Source organism: Trypanosoma rangeli, assembly GCF_003719475.1.
Source record: "Trypanosoma rangeli strain AM80 chromosome Unknown Tra_15.4_contig_00304, whole genome shotgun sequence".
In the NCBI taxonomy this organism is placed as follows: Eukaryota; Euglenozoa; class Kinetoplastea; order Trypanosomatida; family Trypanosomatidae; genus Trypanosoma; species Trypanosoma rangeli.
This window is the reverse complement of record NW_021706048.1, coordinates 1-18,870: the sequence shown is the minus strand read 5'-3', so window position 1 is coordinate 18,870 and position 18,870 is coordinate 1. Positions and strand designations below refer to the sequence as shown.

Sequence of the window (18,870 nt, the reverse complement as noted above, 5' to 3'; positions counted from 1 at the left end):
TTACTATATATATATATATATATATATATATGCAACCGGCACACCACCGCAGATGCACACCCGAGCAAAAAAAAAAAAATGGAAACGAGAGCGCGGGATAGATGAGCATCCAAAGCAACAATGAAAACATAAGGCATCAACGTGAGGAGGAAAGAAAATAATCACCATGATTCCTACAGAGATGCATGCGCCTATATGCACACAGTCTCTATATACAAGGACACATATTTCAATTTCCAACAAACATACAGAGTCCACAAAAATAAGAATTTTTCTTTCTTTTTTTAAACAATGGCGTATCAAGATAAAGCGAGAGTGCAGTAAAGTATGCATAATAGAGAGAAATAGCAAACAAAATATTTAACAGTAGACAAGGTGTATCCTTCTTGTCCTTCATCCTCCGCGCAATACCGGCTGCGAATGGAGGCCTGCTTCACGCAGAAGCCAAAAATAATTTTTTTAAAAAGATATAAAAATATATATAAACATTTCCCCCTCTTTTTCTCTTTTTGCTCCTACAACGACGACGACACGCCAAGGGACTTTGTTCGCAGCTCATCAATGGTACTCACACCACAAGCAAACATGGCAACAATAAGTTCCTTTTTAAACTTCTGAATCATTGCACGCACCTTCTCAGGACTCTCCAGTGCGGCCTTCAAAAACGGAATGGCCGCCGTTGCACATTCCGCACCCATCATGAGAGATTTGGCGATGTCCAGACCATTGCGAATACCCCCACCGGCGATAAGATGGAGGTTGCCAGATCGTGTGAGAGAAGCACATTCCTGCAGGGCACGGTCCGTGGTGATTCCAACGTCCCGAAAGAGGTATCCCATGGTTTCCTCCTCAGGTACATCGCGCTGCCGCCTGCCCTCAATCCACGCCCATGAGGTCCCACCACATCCCGAGACGTCAATGTATTTGACCCCCACTTTCTGCAGCGCAATCACGCTCTTTCGGTCTATCCCGTGTCCAACGCCTTTCACAACAACTGGTACAGTAATATGCGGCAACAGTGCTTCAAGTTTAACCAGCAGGGATTCAAAGTTGGTGTCTCCCTCCGGCTGACAAGCCTCCTGCGTGTGATTAAGATGGATAAAGAGACCGTCTGCGTTGACGCATTTTATTAGACGATTCACCTCCTTAACGCCAAATCCATAGTTCAGCTGTACCAGTCCAATATTAGCAAACATGGGAGCAGAGGGACAAAACTTTTTAACGTCAAAAGTATATATGGCAGAAGCATATCTGTTTACAATACGCATACTGCCTAATCCAAAGGCTATGCCTTCCGCCTCACAAGCCTTGGCCAAATTCTCATTGATAATACGACCATGTTCCTCCCCACCGGTCATGGAGGAGATAATAAAAGGGAACGACAGAGTCCACTGCATAAATTTACACCGCGTATCAATTTTGCTCATTTTAATTTCTGGTAGTGCCGTATAAGGAATGCGGTACATGGCCCATATAGATTTCCCACTACTGTACGGTTCAACATCCTTGTGAAGACATATATCAATATGATCCTTTTTGCGCTTCCGCACAATATGCTCCTTATTAACAGCAGACCCCTGACTCATTCCCCACCACCGCAACGCCTTCCTCGTTCGCCTATTCCTTATTTACGATAGTTTCTGCAGTGTTCTATTTATACGACTGACACTAGCAACAACAACAACAAAAAAAAAACAACTAAAATTTTCTACCCTTTAGGACTGCGAGATGTGTAAATACATCACAACAAATGTATTGCAAGTGCATGGTGTGATAACGATACACACCAAATAAATAAAATGAAACAAAAATAACACAAACAACACGATGTGTAGAAGGACGGACGTGGAAGGATAATATCATTTACACATGCTCAATTATTAGTTGAAAGTGAAAGAAGACATGTACCAATCAAATAAACGCACGTACACACACGCATCGAACACCAGCAACATACAAGAAGGAGAAGTGTCCAACTTATTCAGCGTTGCCGAGACCAACGTCACGTCGTGTACTAAGGAAGGCGATGTATGCGTCAACACACTTGAACAAGGCGGCGGCGTCAACCATGGTGACATTCTCTTCATTTACTTTTGTGTCTCCTGCGCTTTGAGGGCGCTGCTTCGTCATGTCGCGATGAATCTCCTCCTTGAAGGAAAATCGTTGGGGAAGCAAAAATTTAATCATCTCGAAGAATCGCCTGAGTGACTCCTCGGCTTCCTCCAAGGATCCATCCAACCAAAAGTAGGCCGCCTCCTTCTCTTCCGCGCCGGGCACGTACTCACCGCTGTGCCTCTCCACAGGGGTTAAGCCAAGTGAGGCCATCACGAAACGCGCGGACACCATCCCCCGCATGCAATTGAGTGCCATCCGCAACCACCTTAGCCGGCACTTCTGAAGATATATTTTCAGTAACAAGTGCATGCCGCGTGGAAGTGCCATAATAGCGCGGCAAATTGTCTCACAGTCACCGCCTTCACACGCCATACACAACTTAATTGTCCACCGCACATCACTTTTCTTTATTCGTAATGATGCGCTTTTACACGCTTTTGCGCTTCTCGCAACCGTGTTTGTGTAATTTATTAACTCTGTCGCCAACGCATCATACTGGCCGCCAAGGGAAAGGTACGCAAGACGGTAACAAAAGAAATCAGAAACCGAAGTTTCACTGACTTCAGGAAGCCCCTTATACAACTTCTTCAATGAGGCCTGGCACTGGTTAAATTCCCCAATGTCTCCTAACTCTAAACAAATAAGAGCGTGTCTTTCGTACACTTCAACAGCAAATCCATCTACAATATCCTGCACACAAAGATCCTGCCTTAATCCTTTCAATTGTTCGTTCAGGTAACGTGCCGAGGCGAGCGAATTCTCCTTACTTTCCTTCTCCTTCGCCTTTGCAATTACAAACTCCAGAGCCTTCACAAGAACATTGCGTGGACGAATATCCTCCGGCGTTGGCTCGTACCTGGAATACACTCGTTCGAGCTCTTGTGACGTACCAATGAAGCGACGCGAAGCCGGCGACGAAGTATTGCAGGAAACCAATTCTCGAAAAAAGGCACGTGTCCGCTCAGACTCCAATGAGGTGGACCACGTTCCAGTATCCAGCCGCTGCAAGTTTACTTCCCCGCGCCGCGTCTTGCTTGGTCTTTCCTTCTCCAGACCTCTCTCTTCTCCCTCTAGATGTGTCCTCGGGACCTTGGCAGGCAATGCGGATCCCCCTTGCACCGGCTCGCTGGAACTCGCTGCCAGTGTTACTCGTGATGAGGAGTGTGTGTTGCGACGCTGAGCTTCCATCTGCGCTTGGTACTCACGCTGAAGCTCCTGCGCTGCCTGAATCAACTCCATGAAGGTCACCGTATCATATCTCTTCTTCCCCGCCGCCACCTCCATATCTGTAATATAAATCGCTTGAACCAAAAAGGCGCGGAGCTCCGTTGGGGCGCGCCTCGTAGACTCCGTCACCAAAAGGGTGCGGTGATCCACACTCGGCTGCGTGACGCCATTTCCTCCTTGATCCGAAACACCGCCGTCCCGAAGAAGGGTGGGCTCTCTGTCTACTGCATTCATCGGCATCACAGGAGACATATGCGCCCAGTCCTTCCCTTCAACTCCGCCCGGTTCGCGCAGAGCATCCTCCACAACCCCAACAGCCCACTTCTCATACTTGCACCGATCCGCCTCAGTCGTTCTGGTTTTCGCCAGGTATGAGGCACGGTTCAACCAATCGCGGAGCGGCTTCGTCATCTGCACACCGTGTGAAGTGAAAAATTCGGATGAAAGATACGACACCGACTTCATCCTCCATACACCTTCCTGAAGATTCATACATACATAGATATATATATATATAAAAAAAAAAATAGGACACAAACCAAAGTGAAAAAAATTCATTGTCCACAGCCTTCTCCCTCTCTCTATCCTTCCTCCCCGCCCCCCCTCCCTCCAGCCATGCACAGATATTTGACAAAACAACAACAGCATCCACCCACAGCAAACTGCATGCGTGCACAGAAGCACATTTTCTTATTTCTTAAAAAAAGAAAGAAATAAAAAATTGGGACAAACAAAAATAGCAATCAAACCGTTAACTACTATCTCCATTGTATGTTGTTTGCTTACCTCCGCAGCACACTAGCAAACAAGGTGGTAAATTGTCCTTACTCCCCATGTGATCCCCCCTTTTTATTCTTTCCTTTCTTATTTTTTTCTCCTTTTGCTTCTCACAACACGGCAGCTCAATGTAAAAGCTACTCGTTAGACGTTTTTAGCATAATTTGAAGAACATCTTCATCTTCCAAATGATGTCCTATACCAACTCGTTGTGGCTGATGCTTGGTACTAGTTCCCCACACCAGAGCGTACTTAAATCGCGACACGATATCCTTATGTATCCGCTTACAGATATGCTCAACGTCTGCATTACGCTTCACCACGAAGGGCTTCGTGAAGTCTGGATGGGCACCGTGTTTTTTTGTGTAGATGCGAATAATATTAAGATGCTCCCAAATTTCTTCAATCACTTCCTCCACGTTGAGATCCCACTGCAGCGAAAGCACTACTGCATGTGGTAATCGGCTTAGTCGATCCATCTCCTCCATTGTAATGGTGTCTATTTTATTGTAAACGTAGAGGCAAGGCATATACCGTCGATTTCCCTCAATAATGTCAATAAACTGATCAATTGTAATGTCTTCCCGTATAACCACTTCTGCATTATGGATTCCATAGTCTTTCAATATTTCCTTTGCCAAGGCTTCAGACATACCCTGCGTTAACTTCACAGTGGAGGTAAAGCTTATGGCGTTCATACTACACGAGGGTTTCTTTTTGAATGTCACATTGGGAAATCTTTGATTTAGGCGAATACCCACGGTCTCCAGCTCTGCCTCAATCTTGCTTCGTTGAGCCTCTGCTTTAGCTGCATCCAACATCAAAATAATAATATCAGCCGTTCGAGCCGTGGCAATAACTTGTCTTCCACGTCCTTTACCTTCCGCTGCACCTTCAATGATACCTGGCAAGTCTAAAATCTGAATTTCTGTGCCCTTGTAAACCAGCTTCCCTGGAATACAAGTTAGCGTGGTAAACTCATACCCGGCCGCCTCACTCGTTGTCGCTGTTACACGAGAAAGAAAGGAGGACTTCCCAACAGAAGGAAATCCTACGAGGGCGCAGCGCACATCACCACTTTTCCGTACCTCAAAACCATCGCCTCCACGGGCCCCAGCAGCCCTCGAGGCGTTCTCCAACATTTCGGTCTTGATGCGGGCCAGCTGCCCCTTGAGACGACCTATATGGTACTCCGTTTTTTTGTTCTTCTGCGTCCTGAAAATCTCCTCCTCGATTGCCTTGCGGCGTTCAAGAAGCCCCATCCTACCGTAAAATAAATAAATAACGCCGTTAACCACTCTCTTCCTAGTCTGGTGGATTCCTCCAACCCACCCACAACAACAAAAAAAAAAAGGCAAAACACATGTTTCGCACAGCATAACAGGGGCATCACCTGCAAAATAATAATAATAATTAATTACATGCCCTTTCTCCCCGTTTTTATTTTTTTATATTTTATTTTTTTCTCACCGCTCCGTGTATATATACTTGTTCTTTTTTTTTTTTTTTTGGCGTGGAGTTTACTAACACGGTCCTATCCATGAAAAAGAGCTACCCACCTCTTCTTCACAATGTTAGGTGGCGACTAGACTTTATTCCATCGCGCCGTTAGCCGCCACAGGTTTGGAGGCTGAAAGCCCCATGAAACACTTCAACGGAGCAAATCCATACTTTTTGGCCTCCCGTGCAATTACAGGGTTCTTCATTAGGAAGGGAATCCAGCCATCGTCAATAACACGTACTAGCTCCTGTGCTGTACAAAGAATTGCCCTTGGACGCCTAATGGGAGACCATGTCATGTACGGGACCTGCTGTGAACTAGTTGTCTTTATTCGATGGTCCTCCAGAAGAGCAAAAAGGATCATGGCGAAATACCGCAGCCCTTCCTCCTTTGCCACCACGCCGTTGCTGACTTCGACACCCGCCTTTAATACTCCAACTGTGATGCCAGTCAGACAGGCCTTGCCGCAAGACCAAGGTTGTGTACCGTGGGAGTCGCAGATGTACAGACTCCACGCCTCACTATAGCGTGCATGGGGGCGTCCCTTTACATCATGTGCCAGCGAGAAAATGGATACCGTGTAGTCGCCTGAGGCGATGATGTAACCACACACCGGTAAGGAACTATCGGCATCTCTGTTACGCCTTACTGTGCGGCACAACTGATCTACGAGTTCCTTCGCTCGATCTCGTTGATTATAAAAAAGAACTTCAAACTCCCCTTCATTAACTCGACTAGGGAAGAACTCGTGAAGTCTAAGAGCTGTGTTAAGATCACCAACGGTGGGTCGTGCTCGTCGTTGCGGCCAAAGCGGGGCCGAAAGTTGATGCAGCCAGGCCGAAATATACAACAAATAGTTTACAGTTGAAACACCACTGCACTCTTGCATAGTCACTGCCAATCCCAATGAGGAAAGAATGACAGCGGCAATGGTGGAGAACGTTTGACAACAGTCATGCGTCTGCGGTGGCATCAACTTCTTAGTTCTCCCTCCTCTGGCGTCAAACTGGGAACATGAACCGCGAATACAAGCTATCGTGTTTTCAATGAAAAAATCACACTTTCCGCCTCGAACGGCAGCTATGTCGTTTAAACTAATGTCAGTTAATCGACCATGGATGCGATGCAGACGCTGTTGTTCACGCCAGGCTCTGCGCTTCGCCCTACTCACGATGTTTGATGTGTGCTGAACATGAGCAACGACATCAGCGTTGGTGCTCGTGCTGCTTTCTAACAAAGTTCGTTGCTCTGCCAAAAGTGATGTGGTTGATACCGTAGAGGCCTCTTCGGCACTCATCACCCGCTGCTACCAAAATTCCAGTGGCGAAGGCTTACACAAAAATTGAGTGCCAAGAAACAAACACAAAAAACCAGAAAAAAAAAAAAAGATTCAAAAGGAGTCAGCGGCCAAAGTCAATAGAACGCAGAAGGAACAGGTGGAGGAGAGCAATGACATTTTCCTCTTTGCTCCCTTCCTCCATGCCCCAGCAAAACAAAGACCAAGACACACAACAGGCATGAATGCTTTTATCATCAATATTCCCTCTTCCTAACGAATACTTACTTCTTGATAAGCGTCTTCTGAATGCGACCGACCAAACTTACGCTGTTATCAGTGGCCCCATCAGCAGCAACGGCGATGGGAGTGTTCCAGTCAGGCGTACCCCTGACAAAGACCTCCTGATTGACACGGATGACACCTTCCTCCTTGTCCCAGTGAATATTTGGGTAAATCCGTGCAAGTTTAGTGAGGACATCAAGCGCCGCAATGGGTGTATTCCTGTCGTCGGTTTGGAGCAGTGACGCTCGCGCCTCTCGAGCAACACGAAGCTGTAAATTAGCGTACTTGAAAAGGGAGCGTTCACGACCAGCATGCATGGAAGGCAGGCGCGCCTTGAGGTCCAGCTGTGGTGGAAGCTTATCTGCCTCTCCGTCATTAATCACTTTTACTTCTTTAATAAACAGTGTTCGGATTATCTTCACGTTCGGACCGTTTCCTGCAATGCCCTGGAAAAGCACAAGTAGTTCTTCCGCTGGGTTGTAGGTAAATATTGTACCCTTCACGGTAGAACCGTCCAGCAACACAAGCGCCACGGGCACACCAACGGCCTGCGTCTCGGAAAGGGAACCCGGCATTAAGATGCTGCTGGTGTGACCTACAGAGAAGAATAAGTTAGCTTCGTACTTGCTTATTATTATTATTCTTTTTTTTTTTTACCTTACAAGGAGAAATAATAATAATTAAAAAAAGAAAACAGCAGCACCACCAACAATTTAAAAAAAAAAAAAAGCACCGCCACCTATAAAACACAATAATAATAAATAACACAGCACGGCAATTTGACACCCTGTTTGCAGCAGGAATAAAGGGACGAAGAGGAGTCATGTGAGTCGTGTTGTACCACGTCACCACCATCTATTTCCCCACCCCATGCGTGGAAAAACGACAGCCCCGTTCAAAGGGCATCAAAGTATGTGATGCATAAATAACTGTAAAACAAAAAAAAAAAAACAGACATGTGCGGAGCCGTTTTGTCTTTTGTTTCTCGCTGCGTGTGTTGACTTCCTTCTTTTCTGTTCTTTCATGTAAAGAGTGCATTCCAATCCCTGCCTTTTGGTTCCCTTCACTCCCCTTCCCCCACCCCCGTCCTCTTCCTGGTCACTTCAGTTTAGGCATGAAAGACGTAATGCATCCCTCGCTTGGCGTATACAAAGACATTCTTCGACTTGGCGTAGTTGAGAATTTCTCTCCCAGGAACAGAAGATGAGCCCATGAAGAGGTGTGTGCGCCTCGACAAGAGTTTGGAGTACATTTCCTTCAGTTGGCGGTGACGGTCGCCCTCGGGTGGCTCCCTTGACCACTCCTTGAGAAACTGGTATATACCTGCTAAGTTGTTAATGTGTGCTGGAGACAGGGTATTGTGGCAACTCACCAGACCAGAATCGTTGGGCGCGCTTAAAATACCGTCAAACCAGATGGAGGGCGGGATCTTGTCCGCATTCACCGCATTAAACTTATTCCGCACCTCCATGTCAGCCGCGCGAAAAACAAACTTGTAGTCTATAGGGTCTACGCGATGCTCCATCGTGAACGGCGAACCGGCACTGCAGCAGATGGCTCGCATGGTGCTGTAGCTGGCGTTGTTTTTCGCGCGGCGGGGCAGCAGCTGGTAGAGGTTATCATCTTTATGAACGCTAAGTAGTTCTGCCCAACCATCCAGCAGCACCGGCTGCCCCGCAGGGTGTTGCGGGGGAATCATACCAAATTGCCGCATAACTGCCTGCTGCTCCGGTGAAATGGCCTCAAACACAAGGGATTTTGCCTCATATGCATCAAATACACGGTTGTGAAGCTTTTGCTGGGTCACATTCCCCGACATATCGCGAAGTCGGACCACCAGGGTCTGCAGCGTCGTATTCAGCAGCGACATGCCGTTGGCGCACTATGAAACCCCACTACTTCCCCCTTTTTATGAAACTACGTGTGGGGAAAGAAAAGTAATAACTCAAAAAGGAAAAAAGAAAAAAAAACAGTAACAATAAAACAAATCTTCCCCATATGCTTAAAAGGGACAGAGAGAGGTAACAATAATACTGAGTAGACGTGTTATGGACTGATACTATTTCTGAAGGCAATACACGTAATCAAGTATCTGTAACACTCCACAGTACGTGGATAGTGCAGGTACACTTCCCAAAATACCTCGTCATTCATTTCCTTTCCTCACACCTCGCCTCCTCGGGCATCAGCAGCTACACATGAAGTAGTTGTGCCTCTTGTCCAGTCGTAATAGCAATCCACTGTTCATGTTGAGAGTACCATAAAATGTTATTAATGGGATGTTCGCCCTTGTAGTTCATGATGCACTTTGGTGCCACATTCGGAAGTTCATTGATGTCCCAAATGTAGGCAGTGCCATCTTCGCCAGCACTACAAAGATTTGTCGCAGAGTTCGGCGCCCAACACACACTGTTAATTGGCTGTGGTCGAGAATTTTGCAAAATGCCCACAGGAACAGCTGGAAAGCGGGTGTCCAGCACGACAACTTCTGTCCCTTCAACACCAAAGGTGGAGATATACGTCTGATCTAGCTTGTCCCACGCCACCCGCAGGAGTGGCGACAACAAGTTAGACTCGTACAGAATCGTACAATGCTCAATCTCCCGCAAGTCAAATATGCGCACCGAGCCATCCGCCCCACAACTTGCAAAAGTATGAGTGCCCTTTGCAAATGCAATGTCGTATACGTCCTTGTCATGAGCGATAAGTCGCGTGTTCTTCCCATTCTCAATGTCCCAAATGGTGACGGTGGTGTCTACGCTGCAGCAGCCGACAATATTGGGGTCGTCAATGTTCCAATCACACGAGGTGACCGGGAAGCAGAACTCATTCTGCTGTTTCCCACTATCAAAGACCGTTTTGAACACCACGTGTGAATCGATATGATCCTTCTTTGACGCCACTTTGCGCGGGTCATCATTCTCGCGGTGTTTCTCCTCACTGTTACGTTCCGGGGGGCCCTTTTTTACTTCCCACAGACGAAGATAATCGGCCGTTGTGATGATAAGATCAGTCGCGGTCCTTTCAGGAGCAAACATCACCTTGGTTGGCGGGTAGCAATGCTCCCATGTGGCTCTACAAACCAATTCCCCCTCCTCGTTCTTCTGAACAATATCCACATGATTTTTGTACTCTTGTATGTACGAGGAAACAGCAAAGCGAAAGGGTTCATTGTCCCGCGTGCTCCATGAAAGGCCATTCGCCACCCATCCAGTAGAGTACGACAAGACACTTGGCCGCTGTTGCTGTTGCGGTTGTTGCTGCATCGTCTTGGTGAGCTAAACACAGTTTAAGGCAAAGTCAACAGCAACACACAGTCCCACACTCTTCACGAGAGAAAGCAAAAAAGGACAAAAAAAAAGAAAAAAAAGGTGAGGGTGGGGGGTGGGGAAGAGAGATCAAGGAAGGGAGAGACACACATGTACACATTACACTCCGTAAGGGCAAGTAAACTTCGTACAAATAGCATTCAAGTGCGCAACGGCCCACAACCAGCCACTCCACAATGAACTATCTTACATACATTCATTCTAGCACAGTTGCCAGCGGATATTGACTGCAACTATGATTCCTCCCCAATCCGCTTCCTTAGAGCCTCCACTTCCGCCTTGAGGCATGCATTCTCTTGCTGAAGTGCTTCGTAGTCTGCAGCGGAAGCGCCACCAAGCACCTTCTTAATGAAGTCCACTGGGTCCTCCGGCTTCTCCGGCTCTTCGTACAGGTTTACAAGCACACGCGTCAAGGTGTCAATCACCTGTTTTCGCTCGAGGTACTTGCGGAACTCTTCCTTCTTTGCTTCACTGGACTGGTAAGACATGTCTTGTAGACGTGACTGTGGACGTATGCTCACCTTTCAGTATGTTTTATTTTTCGGCTCCGTAAAATGAACTATGCCCGCAGTCGCCGCGGCGCAAAGAAAAAAAGCAAACGCAAAAAGACAAGAAAAAAAATCAGGGCAAAGAAAAAAGAGAAGAACATCAAGCCAAGAAGCAAGAAAAGTTGTGTAGGAACGACGAGAGAGGTGGTTTTATGATCCGATTTTTCCCATCTCTCTTTTCACAGAGGCGGAGGCAAAAAAAAAAAAAAAGAGAAAAAAAACTTCAACGTCTATGGGACAAACAAGCAATTGCAGACAGAGACAACTAACTCAGAAAATATAAGGAATTATGAATTCCTGTTATTGGTGCCTCTTTAATTTGTTCTTTGCACGGCGTCCCCGCGCGGAAAAGTAAAAGACACCTACCCATCTCTGGTAATGTCGTGGTCGTGCCGCCCCATTTTATTTATTGTTTTTCTTTTGCAACCTTGATGGTTTTGTTGCGTCTCTCTTCTTTCTCTCACGTTGTACCAAAGGATAAACACGCGCATACACACATCATGCCTCACACACGCATACGCGAATACGTGTAGAAAACTAATCTTTCTTTCCAACGGCCCGCTTTGAGAACGCCTTGATGCGTTCATCTCGCCGCACAAGCCGCTTGGGCGCCGCATTCCATAGCCGCAAAATTACCGCCAAAATCGCCACAAGATGTGCAATGGCCACGACCACAACGAAGCACCAGACACCGTACATGTCCAAACTCATTTTGCCCTATTGTGGGATAATACTTTTAGGGAATTACTGGTGACAGCGCCCGAATGCACGGGGTATAAGGTGGTTGCAGGCGGTTCAGTACACAAACGCGGCAACTGCAGCAATATTCATACTCCACAACGCACACGCAGAGGCTATCAAGAGAATAAAAGCAAAAAACAAAATAAAATCAATGGGAAGAAGAAACAAGGACATAACAAAAAAAAAAAAGAATGCACCCACACAATCTTCTGACAGCACACTTCATTCGCTCAGAGTCCTATAAGGACGGAAGCACGATCATCAATACTTTTTTTTTCATTTAATCGAAGGGGTTTGGCTCGTCTAGTTAAAAGATTCCTTTCACAACAATAACTTCTCTGTAAACCGCATTATACACGGGCATACACTGCGTAATGTTTTTCTAAGCCCTTTCGCGCTGTGCGTTGCGCATCCTCACTAGCATCCGTGGCGTGGTTCAGCACCTTCTGTGTCATGGCGTCGCTTTGCAGCTCCTCCTCGCCTAGCCGACGAAAGAGTGGGCATCCGTCGAGGCACGACACCATCCACTCCTCCAGCTCCTTGACATCTGACACAGTGAATAGCAGCCCCCCAATCTTAAGCCAGTAGGCATACTCATGTACAAGTCCGGGTGAAATAATGCGCCGACGAATATTCTTCCTCTTCCAGTGAGGGTCCGGGTAACAGAAGAAGAGAGCCCGAAGTTGCCCCTTACGGAAGCAGTTCGATCCAAACTTCATCACATTCATCTGCTCAAACCAGAGATTGCAGAAGTGGTGGGATGAATTGGAAGCGGCCTCTCGAAGAGCCAACGTTTTTCCTTGGGCAAAATTAACGACCTTAGGGCGTATCTCAAGGCCCAGCATGCAAACATCAGGAAATTCTTGCGAAAGGGCGAATAACATGCCGCCAAATGCACACCCCACATCGACAATCTCAACTACCGGGTTAGGCATCGTGGGAAACAACTCCATGCAGCGGAGCTCCAACTCCAACGGGCTATCGGGATGGGCATCACTGTTTTCAGCCAGCGGGTTCCGATGCGGACGAGTGCGGATCGGCAGACGAGTCCACTTCGGTAAGACGGCGTTTGCCATTTCCCAAAATATTACACGCCACCTGCGAGAGAAGGGCCCTTAGATCGGCCACGAAAAGAAGATACAAAAGAGAAAAAAATGAATTCAGCTGCAAAAGAATGAGACAGGCAACAAACTTCACACCCCAAACACGTACAGAAAAAACAACAACAACAACAACCCAGAGCGTCCCACTGTCTCTTGTTCTCTCTTTCTATAAATCTTCTGTAACAGGCCTTTTTTTGGCATGCACCTGCTTGAGTCGCTTCTTCAACTGTGCATTTTCATCCACTAATTTCTCCAGTTCCATTGTAACTCGTCCAAGAACGGTGTTACACTCTTCTTGTTCCGCCTGGTGCCTGCGTCTAGCACCTGCCAATTCCGACTGGAGTTCCTCCTGCTTTCTCTCACTGCGTCTATCCAACACACGGTAGTTTTCCTCCAACATCGCCAGCTCCTTGTTAAGCGCCCCAATTGCCATTTCATTTGCCTTTAGTTGGGGTATAAACCCTTCCTCATCGACATCTCCCACACCACCATTGCCACTTTTAGACGCCAAAAAGTGTGGCTGCAGCCGCGCCGGCGACCCACTACTAGACAAACGCAGCAGTTCGATGGTTCGATCCTGATGGGCCACGGTTTGCCGAAGCTGATGCAGCTCCCTAACACTCTCGCGCCCCCTAGACAAGTCCTCCTGAAGCAACGCCAGACGGTGCAACACCTCCCGCTTTTCGTCCTCGCAAAGCTTAAGCTCCTGCGTGAGTGTCACCACCTTTTGACGCAGCTCCCGAATTTCATCTCCATGATTCACGGACACGGAGCGTGAGTCACGAAGCTTCAAGCCAACACTATTCACATGAAGCAAAGTGTCATTCAGCTTCTTCACCAGTTTATCCTTCTCCTCAAGTAGGGCACGAAGCAGCACGTATGACTCCTCAATAGAGAAGGGCTTTGCAGTGTCTAACAGCATTTGTCGTATCCCTGTTTCAATGTCATTAGCGATGGGGGCCATCCTCGCTAGTATACCTCGAAAGTACGTGGAATTGTTAGCACTAAGGCTCTCCTCAACACTTTCAACTGTCAAACTGCGAGCCCCACCCACCGCCGGCACTTTACATACCACCGCACTAAACGTCCCTAAGGCGGGAAGGATTACACGTCGCTCCAGCAGCGAGAGGTACTCCGTCAAGGACACTAACGAAGCGCATGTGTCGGAAACCAGCCGATCACGTTCCCTAAGTTCTGCGGTCAACTCCTGCTCAATCTGATCGCGTTGGCGCTCCACAAAGACGCACTCGTCAATAACCTCGGAGAGACTTTGCTTTGCTTTGTGAAGCTCTTCGATAAGCTTGGCGGGGTTGGCGTCCCCCATAATCAGCCTGGCAGTTCGCTGCCCCTTCTTTCTTCTTTTGCGATGTAATGTTGCCGCAAACGCCAAACATGCAGGAAGGAACAGAATGAGAGAGAACAAATAGGCAAAGACTTGAAGTGCATAAAAAATTCAAAGTAACACGCCTGCAGAAAGGAAATACCAACATCTCTCAGAAGAATTCAACAATTTCACTCGATTTCTGTGAAAGGCGCGCACCCAGGCACATACTCACACACACACAAACTTCTTTCTTACCTGTGCGTTTCTTGTCTCCACTTAGCGCCCTGGAGCAATGCGGGTATTCTGTCGAAAACTCTCGTCATGCGCACTTACCCGACTGATCGGCCCCTTCATGCGACTGATGACAGTGCTGTCTCTCGGTGGACGTGAATGAGACGCCATGGTTTGGGTCGACATTCCTCCTTGCAGCTCCCCCATGACATCTCGCATATCGTCAGAATAGCGAGCCACCACATCTGAGGCCTTCACGTGGTGGGTCCAGAGAAACTCATTATTTTCAGCACCATTTTCCTTATTCGCATCTCTGGCGTCACCTAGTTGATATTGTTCATTCCTTGCCAACTGCCGCCGCACTTTACTTGGCAGACGATCCAATGTGATTCGGCCCATATTTCCCATCTGGAAATCGTGTATCAAAAACATCTGCGCCCGTACAGGATCTATATTACCCAAATCAGTCTGCCCACTGGTTCCACTGCGCTCACATATCATTGCAATACAATCGTCAAAGCTGATTGGGGCGCGCGGGAGGTGCAAGCACTCCGCCATGTGCTCAGCGATTCCTGCAGCTGTAAGTACGTCGTAAATGTACCGCGCCACAACACTACGAGGGAGCGTGATGTCATTTGTGGGTATAATGCCACACGCCGCCAACTTTAAACCCGCCTCCTTTGAAAAACACCCTGGGAGCGTCAGGCCAGGGGAGTCGTAGAGGACAATGTTAGGATCACGACACACAGGGACGAGCTTCATACCTTTCGTTGTGCCCGGAGAAATACTCACAGCTTCCGGCGTGCGAGGACGTCGAAAATCCTCACGATGAAACTGATACTCATGTGCCAATCGTAAAGAGTTGATGAGGGTCGATTTACCTACATTGGGCATCCCAACCACGAGTCCAACATGCGCAGTCGTCTTAAAATGTTGCGCGGGTAAAATATGTGTCACAAATCGCTGCACAGCTTCTACTGTGTCCCTCCAACTCCTCTTAGCACTCGTGAAGAGAGCAAAGCTGCCTGTCTTCTCGTAGTACTGTTGTATGGTGCGGTTGCAATCTTCATTAGCCATCTCTGCCTTGTTGAAGACAATGAGCCTCGGCTGTCCGGAAATGATCTTTCGCAGGTTGGGATTTTCCGTCGAAAAGGGCAGTCGTGCATCTCGTATTTCCAGCACAAAATCCGCATCCTTCACCTTCTCCGTTAAGGACTGAGAAGCAAGTTGCATGTGCCCCAGGTACCACGCCGGGCCTTTCTCACCTATGTCAACGAAAGCCTCGCGAGACATGCCCTTTCTTGCGGAGTGGTCCATGGCTTCCTTGTACGACGCTAGTGTCCGCTTTACTCGACGCATAAAAACGGGATCAAACACATTGCGGCAGCAGACACCATGTCGCATCTCCTCCTTTATTCCTCCTTTCCCTTCCGTTCTTATGTTTCTGTTTCTGTGGCGGTCGGCAGGAAGAGAGGTGGGACAAAAATGGAGGCAAAGAGAATTCCCAGCCGACGTGAAGAACAACCTCAAGGCAGAGAAAGAGAACAGACCCAAGTCCACCGCTGCTTTCTGACACGCACACACATACCTCCACATACGACAGAGCCACTAACAAAAAATAAAAATAAAAATGAAGCTCAATATTTACTATTTTCTTCATTGAGTTCCACGCCTCACCACCTCCTTATTTTCCCTCCTGCGTCTTGTTTTTGGCAGATACCCTGCTCAATTCACGAAATAACAAAACAGCAAAGTAAACCACCATTGCGCGTGCATACAGAAAAAAAAAAGGTAAAAAATCTACTACGTGAGAACACCCACGGGGTGAACGTGTAAACGCGTCCGGGGCGATGGGACGGGAGGGGGAAGGTGGTGGTTTGCAGAGGCGGGGAACCATCAGCATCAAGAAGAGGCAGGAGAAGAGCAGACAAAAAAATATATATGCCAGAACCGCAATTCACTCCCATCTCCCCTGGACCACCAGCTGTGGAAAAAACTGAAGAGCAAGGAGAAGGATAATCATGGGCTGACTGCTTTGAGGGAGTGACTAGAAATATAGAATTAAAAAAAAGAAAGAGATTAAAAAGACTGAGTGGATAATGAGATATGCTCACCTCGTCTGTAGTCCCGCATTCACTCTTCACTCTTCATCCTTCACTTCCGCCCTTCTCCTTCGCATCTCTTCTCTTTCTACAGGTAGCAACGTGCGGAAGGCCAGCTTTGTATATCGGTGCATCAAACTGCATCGACTTGAGGAAAAAACAATAGAAGAAAATAAAAGACAAGCAGGCAAGCACAAAAACACAGACAAACGCCAAGTAAAACTCAAACCCGGCTACGCACATGGAAGCAATATATATATATATATATATTATGTTTTTCATGGTGTCCGATTAACGGAACATGCGGCTAAATGAGGTCCTTCTCCTCCTATTCCCATAAACAAAGAAGGCACAACAGTAAAGGAGATAGAAGCTCGGTTTCAGTGGGAACCCCGCATCCCACCATTGAAGGGGACTTTACCATCCACCCACGTAAAAAAAAAAAGGCTTTCCGGAATAAATCGGTTCCTTCTGAAGCAACGAAGCAAAAGTCTCCACGACTTCTACTGTCGTCGGGTTCCCCCACGTGGCGTGTACCGGCAAGTATACTAGTAGCGGCAGCGGTAGTAATAATAATAAGAGTTGTAGTAGTAGTGGGGCAGAAAAAAAGAAACAAATACATCAATAAATCCTGTCGCCGCGCTCCAACGGAGCGTCCATTGAAAACACAACAAAACCAAAAGTACAGGGCAAATACACCGGATACTTCCGCAAAACACCTTGCCATTCACTGAGCCTCACTTGGGCACAATCTCTTGCGGAAACTTGTAAACAAAATAAAGCAGACTGCCCAAGGTAAAACCCCCAAACAATCAGGAAACACATACCTTCGGCGGAGCACTACCAATGTAGAAATATCAAACAAACGAAAGCGCTAAGTAATAAAAAGTCACTAACAAACATCCCAAACCCACATGTACCCGCGACACACTGCAAAAATTGTCAGAGAGGCATAAAAGACCATCAGGACGCTGTCGAACACACAGCCATTATACATATAGATTTTGGGAGGGGAAGATAAAATAATTTCCACGTCACTAGCAACCAAACTCACGCCAGACATGAAAGGAAGGAAGTGTGTGTGGGTGAACATCAGGATTAGATTAGAAGTAGCAAAAGGGCTGATGCGGCCAGAGTGAGAGGGCATGATACAACGCGCAAGTTCAACAACAACAACAACACACACACAACAAAAAAAAAAAAAAACGATTCTTTTTGTCTCACATCGCAACACCATCTTCTTATTTATTACTGTTCTTCTGTTTTCACATTTTTTCCCTTCTCTGCATCCTTATTTTTTATTCTTTCCACCCACATCCTCAAGTGGCATTGACCCCCCCCCCCCCTCCAGTCCCAATGGGCGGGTGCTGAAACCTCGTGTATGAACGATCGTGATAATGGTGTCGCTGCTAACGGCGAATAAAGAGAAACCCATTTTGTCCTTGTTATTTTTGCTTCGGTTTTGTGTTATATACATCCATACATGCGTATATATACTTTCATTCAGTCAGAGGCATGAAAGTATTGTGGTCGTCTAATATATATATATATATATATGTCACAAGCTCAAGTTCGCGGAAGCGTTGGTGAAAAATACCCTCATGTAGATGAAATAAAATGCTGAGCAAACGCAGTGGTTACTGAAAGAATGACAGAACAACGTAAAAATGTGTAATGGCTGAATTCCGTAGCTCTGTCAGCCCAGAGAGTGACAAAGGTTGCACAGTACGACCCAAATTGAGCTGAAGATGGTAGCCAGTACATTTTGTTATGTGTGGTCACTGCAACCTCAATCTCAACAAGCAGCCAATGTAGGGAACAGGCTCCTGGTTTGCCTAACGGCATTATACTACCTAGATTCGATGCGGGGAGGAGTGTTATCGGCATGGGCGTAATGGGCGGCGCGATGGTTTGCCCCGCCCCCATTAACTCCGGAGGGGGCAGTGCAAACGCCATGTAGTCTTGCGGTCTGTAGGTCTGTGCATCTGCTGCATGAAGCTTGGCCAGCTGTGCCCGTGCTCCGTGGAAAAACACACAATCATCGCGTAAACAGGCGCATTTTGCGTAAAATTAGCATCCACTACGCGGCAGTTTCCTCGTTTCGCCGTCCCAAACATGGATGCACGAGCAGCTTGACCCTCGAGGGAACTTGCTGGTGCGAAAATGGTCGGGGCAAAGAAGGTCCTTGTTCCTGTGCAATTCAGCCATTTACTGCTTCTGCTGCTCGGCCGTCCAGTGGGCGGGCGAGTGAATCATTGATGGAAAATCGATGTAAGCTGCGCTCCCCACCCCCCCCCCCCCCGACACGTCG

General features: G+C 47.3%; 11 protein-coding genes across 11 annotated transcripts, besides 18 other annotated features; all 11 read right to left on the bottom strand.

Annotated features, from left to right (window-relative positions):
* Positions 1-4: 4 nt before the first annotated feature.
* Positions 5-31: a microsatellite.
* Positions 32-515: 484 nt separating this feature from the next.
* On the bottom strand, positions 516-1,586 carry TraAM80_07372 (isopentenyl-diphosphate delta-isomerase; the record flags this gene model as incomplete). The annotated part of the gene is made up of 1 exon (XM_029384167.1): positions 516-1,586. One exon carries the CDS (start codon positions 1,584-1,586, stop codon positions 516-518), a length of 1,071 nt encoding a protein of 356 aa, XP_029235999.1.
* Positions 1,587-1,672: 86 nt separating this feature from the next.
* Positions 1,673-1,699: a microsatellite.
* A 278-nt stretch (positions 1,700-1,977) lies between these two features.
* Positions 1,978-3,807, bottom strand: TraAM80_07371 (uncharacterized protein; the record flags this gene model as incomplete). The annotated part of the gene is made up of 1 exon (XM_029384166.1): positions 1,978-3,807. One exon carries the CDS (start codon positions 3,805-3,807, stop codon positions 1,978-1,980), a length of 1,830 nt encoding a protein of 609 aa, XP_029235998.1.
* A 25-nt stretch (positions 3,808-3,832) lies between these two features.
* Positions 3,833-3,859: a microsatellite.
* Positions 3,860-3,913: 54 nt separating this feature from the next.
* Positions 3,914-3,953: a sequence feature (GA-rich).
* Positions 3,954-4,256: 303 nt separating this feature from the next.
* Positions 4,257-5,381, bottom strand: TraAM80_07370 (putative GTP-binding protein; the record flags this gene model as incomplete). The annotated part of the gene is made up of 1 exon (XM_029384165.1): positions 4,257-5,381. The coding sequence occupies one exon, from the start codon at positions 5,379-5,381 to the stop codon at positions 4,257-4,259; it is 1,125 nt and encodes a 374-aa protein (XP_029235997.1).
* A 175-nt stretch (positions 5,382-5,556) lies between these two features.
* Positions 5,557-5,584: a sequence feature (A-rich).
* A 23-nt stretch (positions 5,585-5,607) lies between these two features.
* Positions 5,608-5,629: a microsatellite.
* Positions 5,630-5,711: 82 nt separating this feature from the next.
* TraAM80_07369 (uncharacterized protein) lies at positions 5,712-6,917 on the bottom strand (the record flags this gene model as incomplete). Its single annotated transcript, XM_029384164.1, has 1 exon — positions 5,712-6,917. One exon carries the CDS (start codon positions 6,915-6,917, stop codon positions 5,712-5,714), a length of 1,206 nt encoding a protein of 401 aa, XP_029235996.1.
* Positions 6,918-6,971: 54 nt separating this feature from the next.
* Positions 6,972-7,007: a microsatellite.
* Positions 7,008-7,180: 173 nt separating this feature from the next.
* TraAM80_07368 (p21 antigen protein) lies at positions 7,181-7,756 on the bottom strand (the record flags this gene model as incomplete). The annotated part of the gene is made up of 1 exon (XM_029384163.1): positions 7,181-7,756. One exon carries the CDS (start codon positions 7,754-7,756, stop codon positions 7,181-7,183), a length of 576 nt encoding a protein of 191 aa, XP_029235995.1.
* Positions 7,757-8,218: 462 nt separating this feature from the next.
* Positions 8,219-8,258: a sequence feature (G-rich).
* A 31-nt stretch (positions 8,259-8,289) lies between these two features.
* TraAM80_07367 (uncharacterized protein) lies at positions 8,290-9,051 on the bottom strand (the record flags this gene model as incomplete). The annotated part of the gene is made up of 1 exon (XM_029384162.1): positions 8,290-9,051. The coding sequence occupies one exon, from the start codon at positions 9,049-9,051 to the stop codon at positions 8,290-8,292; it is 762 nt and encodes a 253-aa protein (XP_029235994.1).
* Positions 9,052-9,373: 322 nt separating this feature from the next.
* TraAM80_07366 (WD repeat-containing protein 68) lies at positions 9,374-10,447 on the bottom strand (the record flags this gene model as incomplete). The annotated part of the gene is made up of 1 exon (XM_029384161.1): positions 9,374-10,447. One exon carries the CDS (start codon positions 10,445-10,447, stop codon positions 9,374-9,376), a length of 1,074 nt encoding a protein of 357 aa, XP_029235993.1.
* Positions 10,448-10,523: 76 nt separating this feature from the next.
* Positions 10,524-10,551: a microsatellite.
* A 702-nt stretch (positions 10,552-11,253) lies between these two features.
* Positions 11,254-11,279: a microsatellite.
* A 643-nt stretch (positions 11,280-11,922) lies between these two features.
* Positions 11,923-11,991: a microsatellite.
* Positions 11,992-12,149: 158 nt separating this feature from the next.
* TraAM80_07365 (tRNA (guanine-N(7)-)-methyltransferase) lies at positions 12,150-12,875 on the bottom strand (the record flags this gene model as incomplete). Its single annotated transcript, XM_029384160.1, has 1 exon — positions 12,150-12,875. One exon carries the CDS (start codon positions 12,873-12,875, stop codon positions 12,150-12,152), a length of 726 nt encoding a protein of 241 aa, XP_029235992.1.
* Positions 12,876-13,014: 139 nt separating this feature from the next.
* Positions 13,015-13,035: a microsatellite.
* Positions 13,036-13,068: 33 nt separating this feature from the next.
* On the bottom strand, positions 13,069-14,226 carry TraAM80_07364 (uncharacterized protein; the record flags this gene model as incomplete). Its single annotated transcript, XM_029384159.1, has 1 exon — positions 13,069-14,226. The coding sequence occupies one exon, from the start codon at positions 14,224-14,226 to the stop codon at positions 13,069-13,071; it is 1,158 nt and encodes a 385-aa protein (XP_029235991.1).
* Positions 14,227-14,502: 276 nt separating this feature from the next.
* Positions 14,503-15,861, bottom strand: TraAM80_07363 (putative GTP-binding protein; the record flags this gene model as incomplete). The annotated part of the gene is made up of 1 exon (XM_029384158.1): positions 14,503-15,861. The coding sequence occupies one exon, from the start codon at positions 15,859-15,861 to the stop codon at positions 14,503-14,505; it is 1,359 nt and encodes a 452-aa protein (XP_029235990.1).
* A 728-nt stretch (positions 15,862-16,589) lies between these two features.
* Positions 16,590-16,646: a microsatellite.
* Positions 16,647-16,809: 163 nt separating this feature from the next.
* Positions 16,810-16,832: a microsatellite.
* Positions 16,833-17,101: 269 nt separating this feature from the next.
* Positions 17,102-17,154: a microsatellite.
* Positions 17,155-17,723: 569 nt separating this feature from the next.
* Positions 17,724-17,764: a microsatellite.
* Positions 17,765-18,096: 332 nt separating this feature from the next.
* Positions 18,097-18,116: a microsatellite.
* Positions 18,117-18,158: 42 nt separating this feature from the next.
* TraAM80_07362 (uncharacterized protein) lies at positions 18,159-18,515 on the bottom strand (the record flags this gene model as incomplete). The annotated part of the gene is made up of 1 exon (XM_029384157.1): positions 18,159-18,515. The coding sequence occupies one exon, from the start codon at positions 18,513-18,515 to the stop codon at positions 18,159-18,161; it is 357 nt and encodes a 118-aa protein (XP_029235989.1).
* A 327-nt stretch (positions 18,516-18,842) lies between these two features.
* Positions 18,843-18,861: a microsatellite.
* Positions 18,862-18,870: the final 9 nt, after the last annotated feature.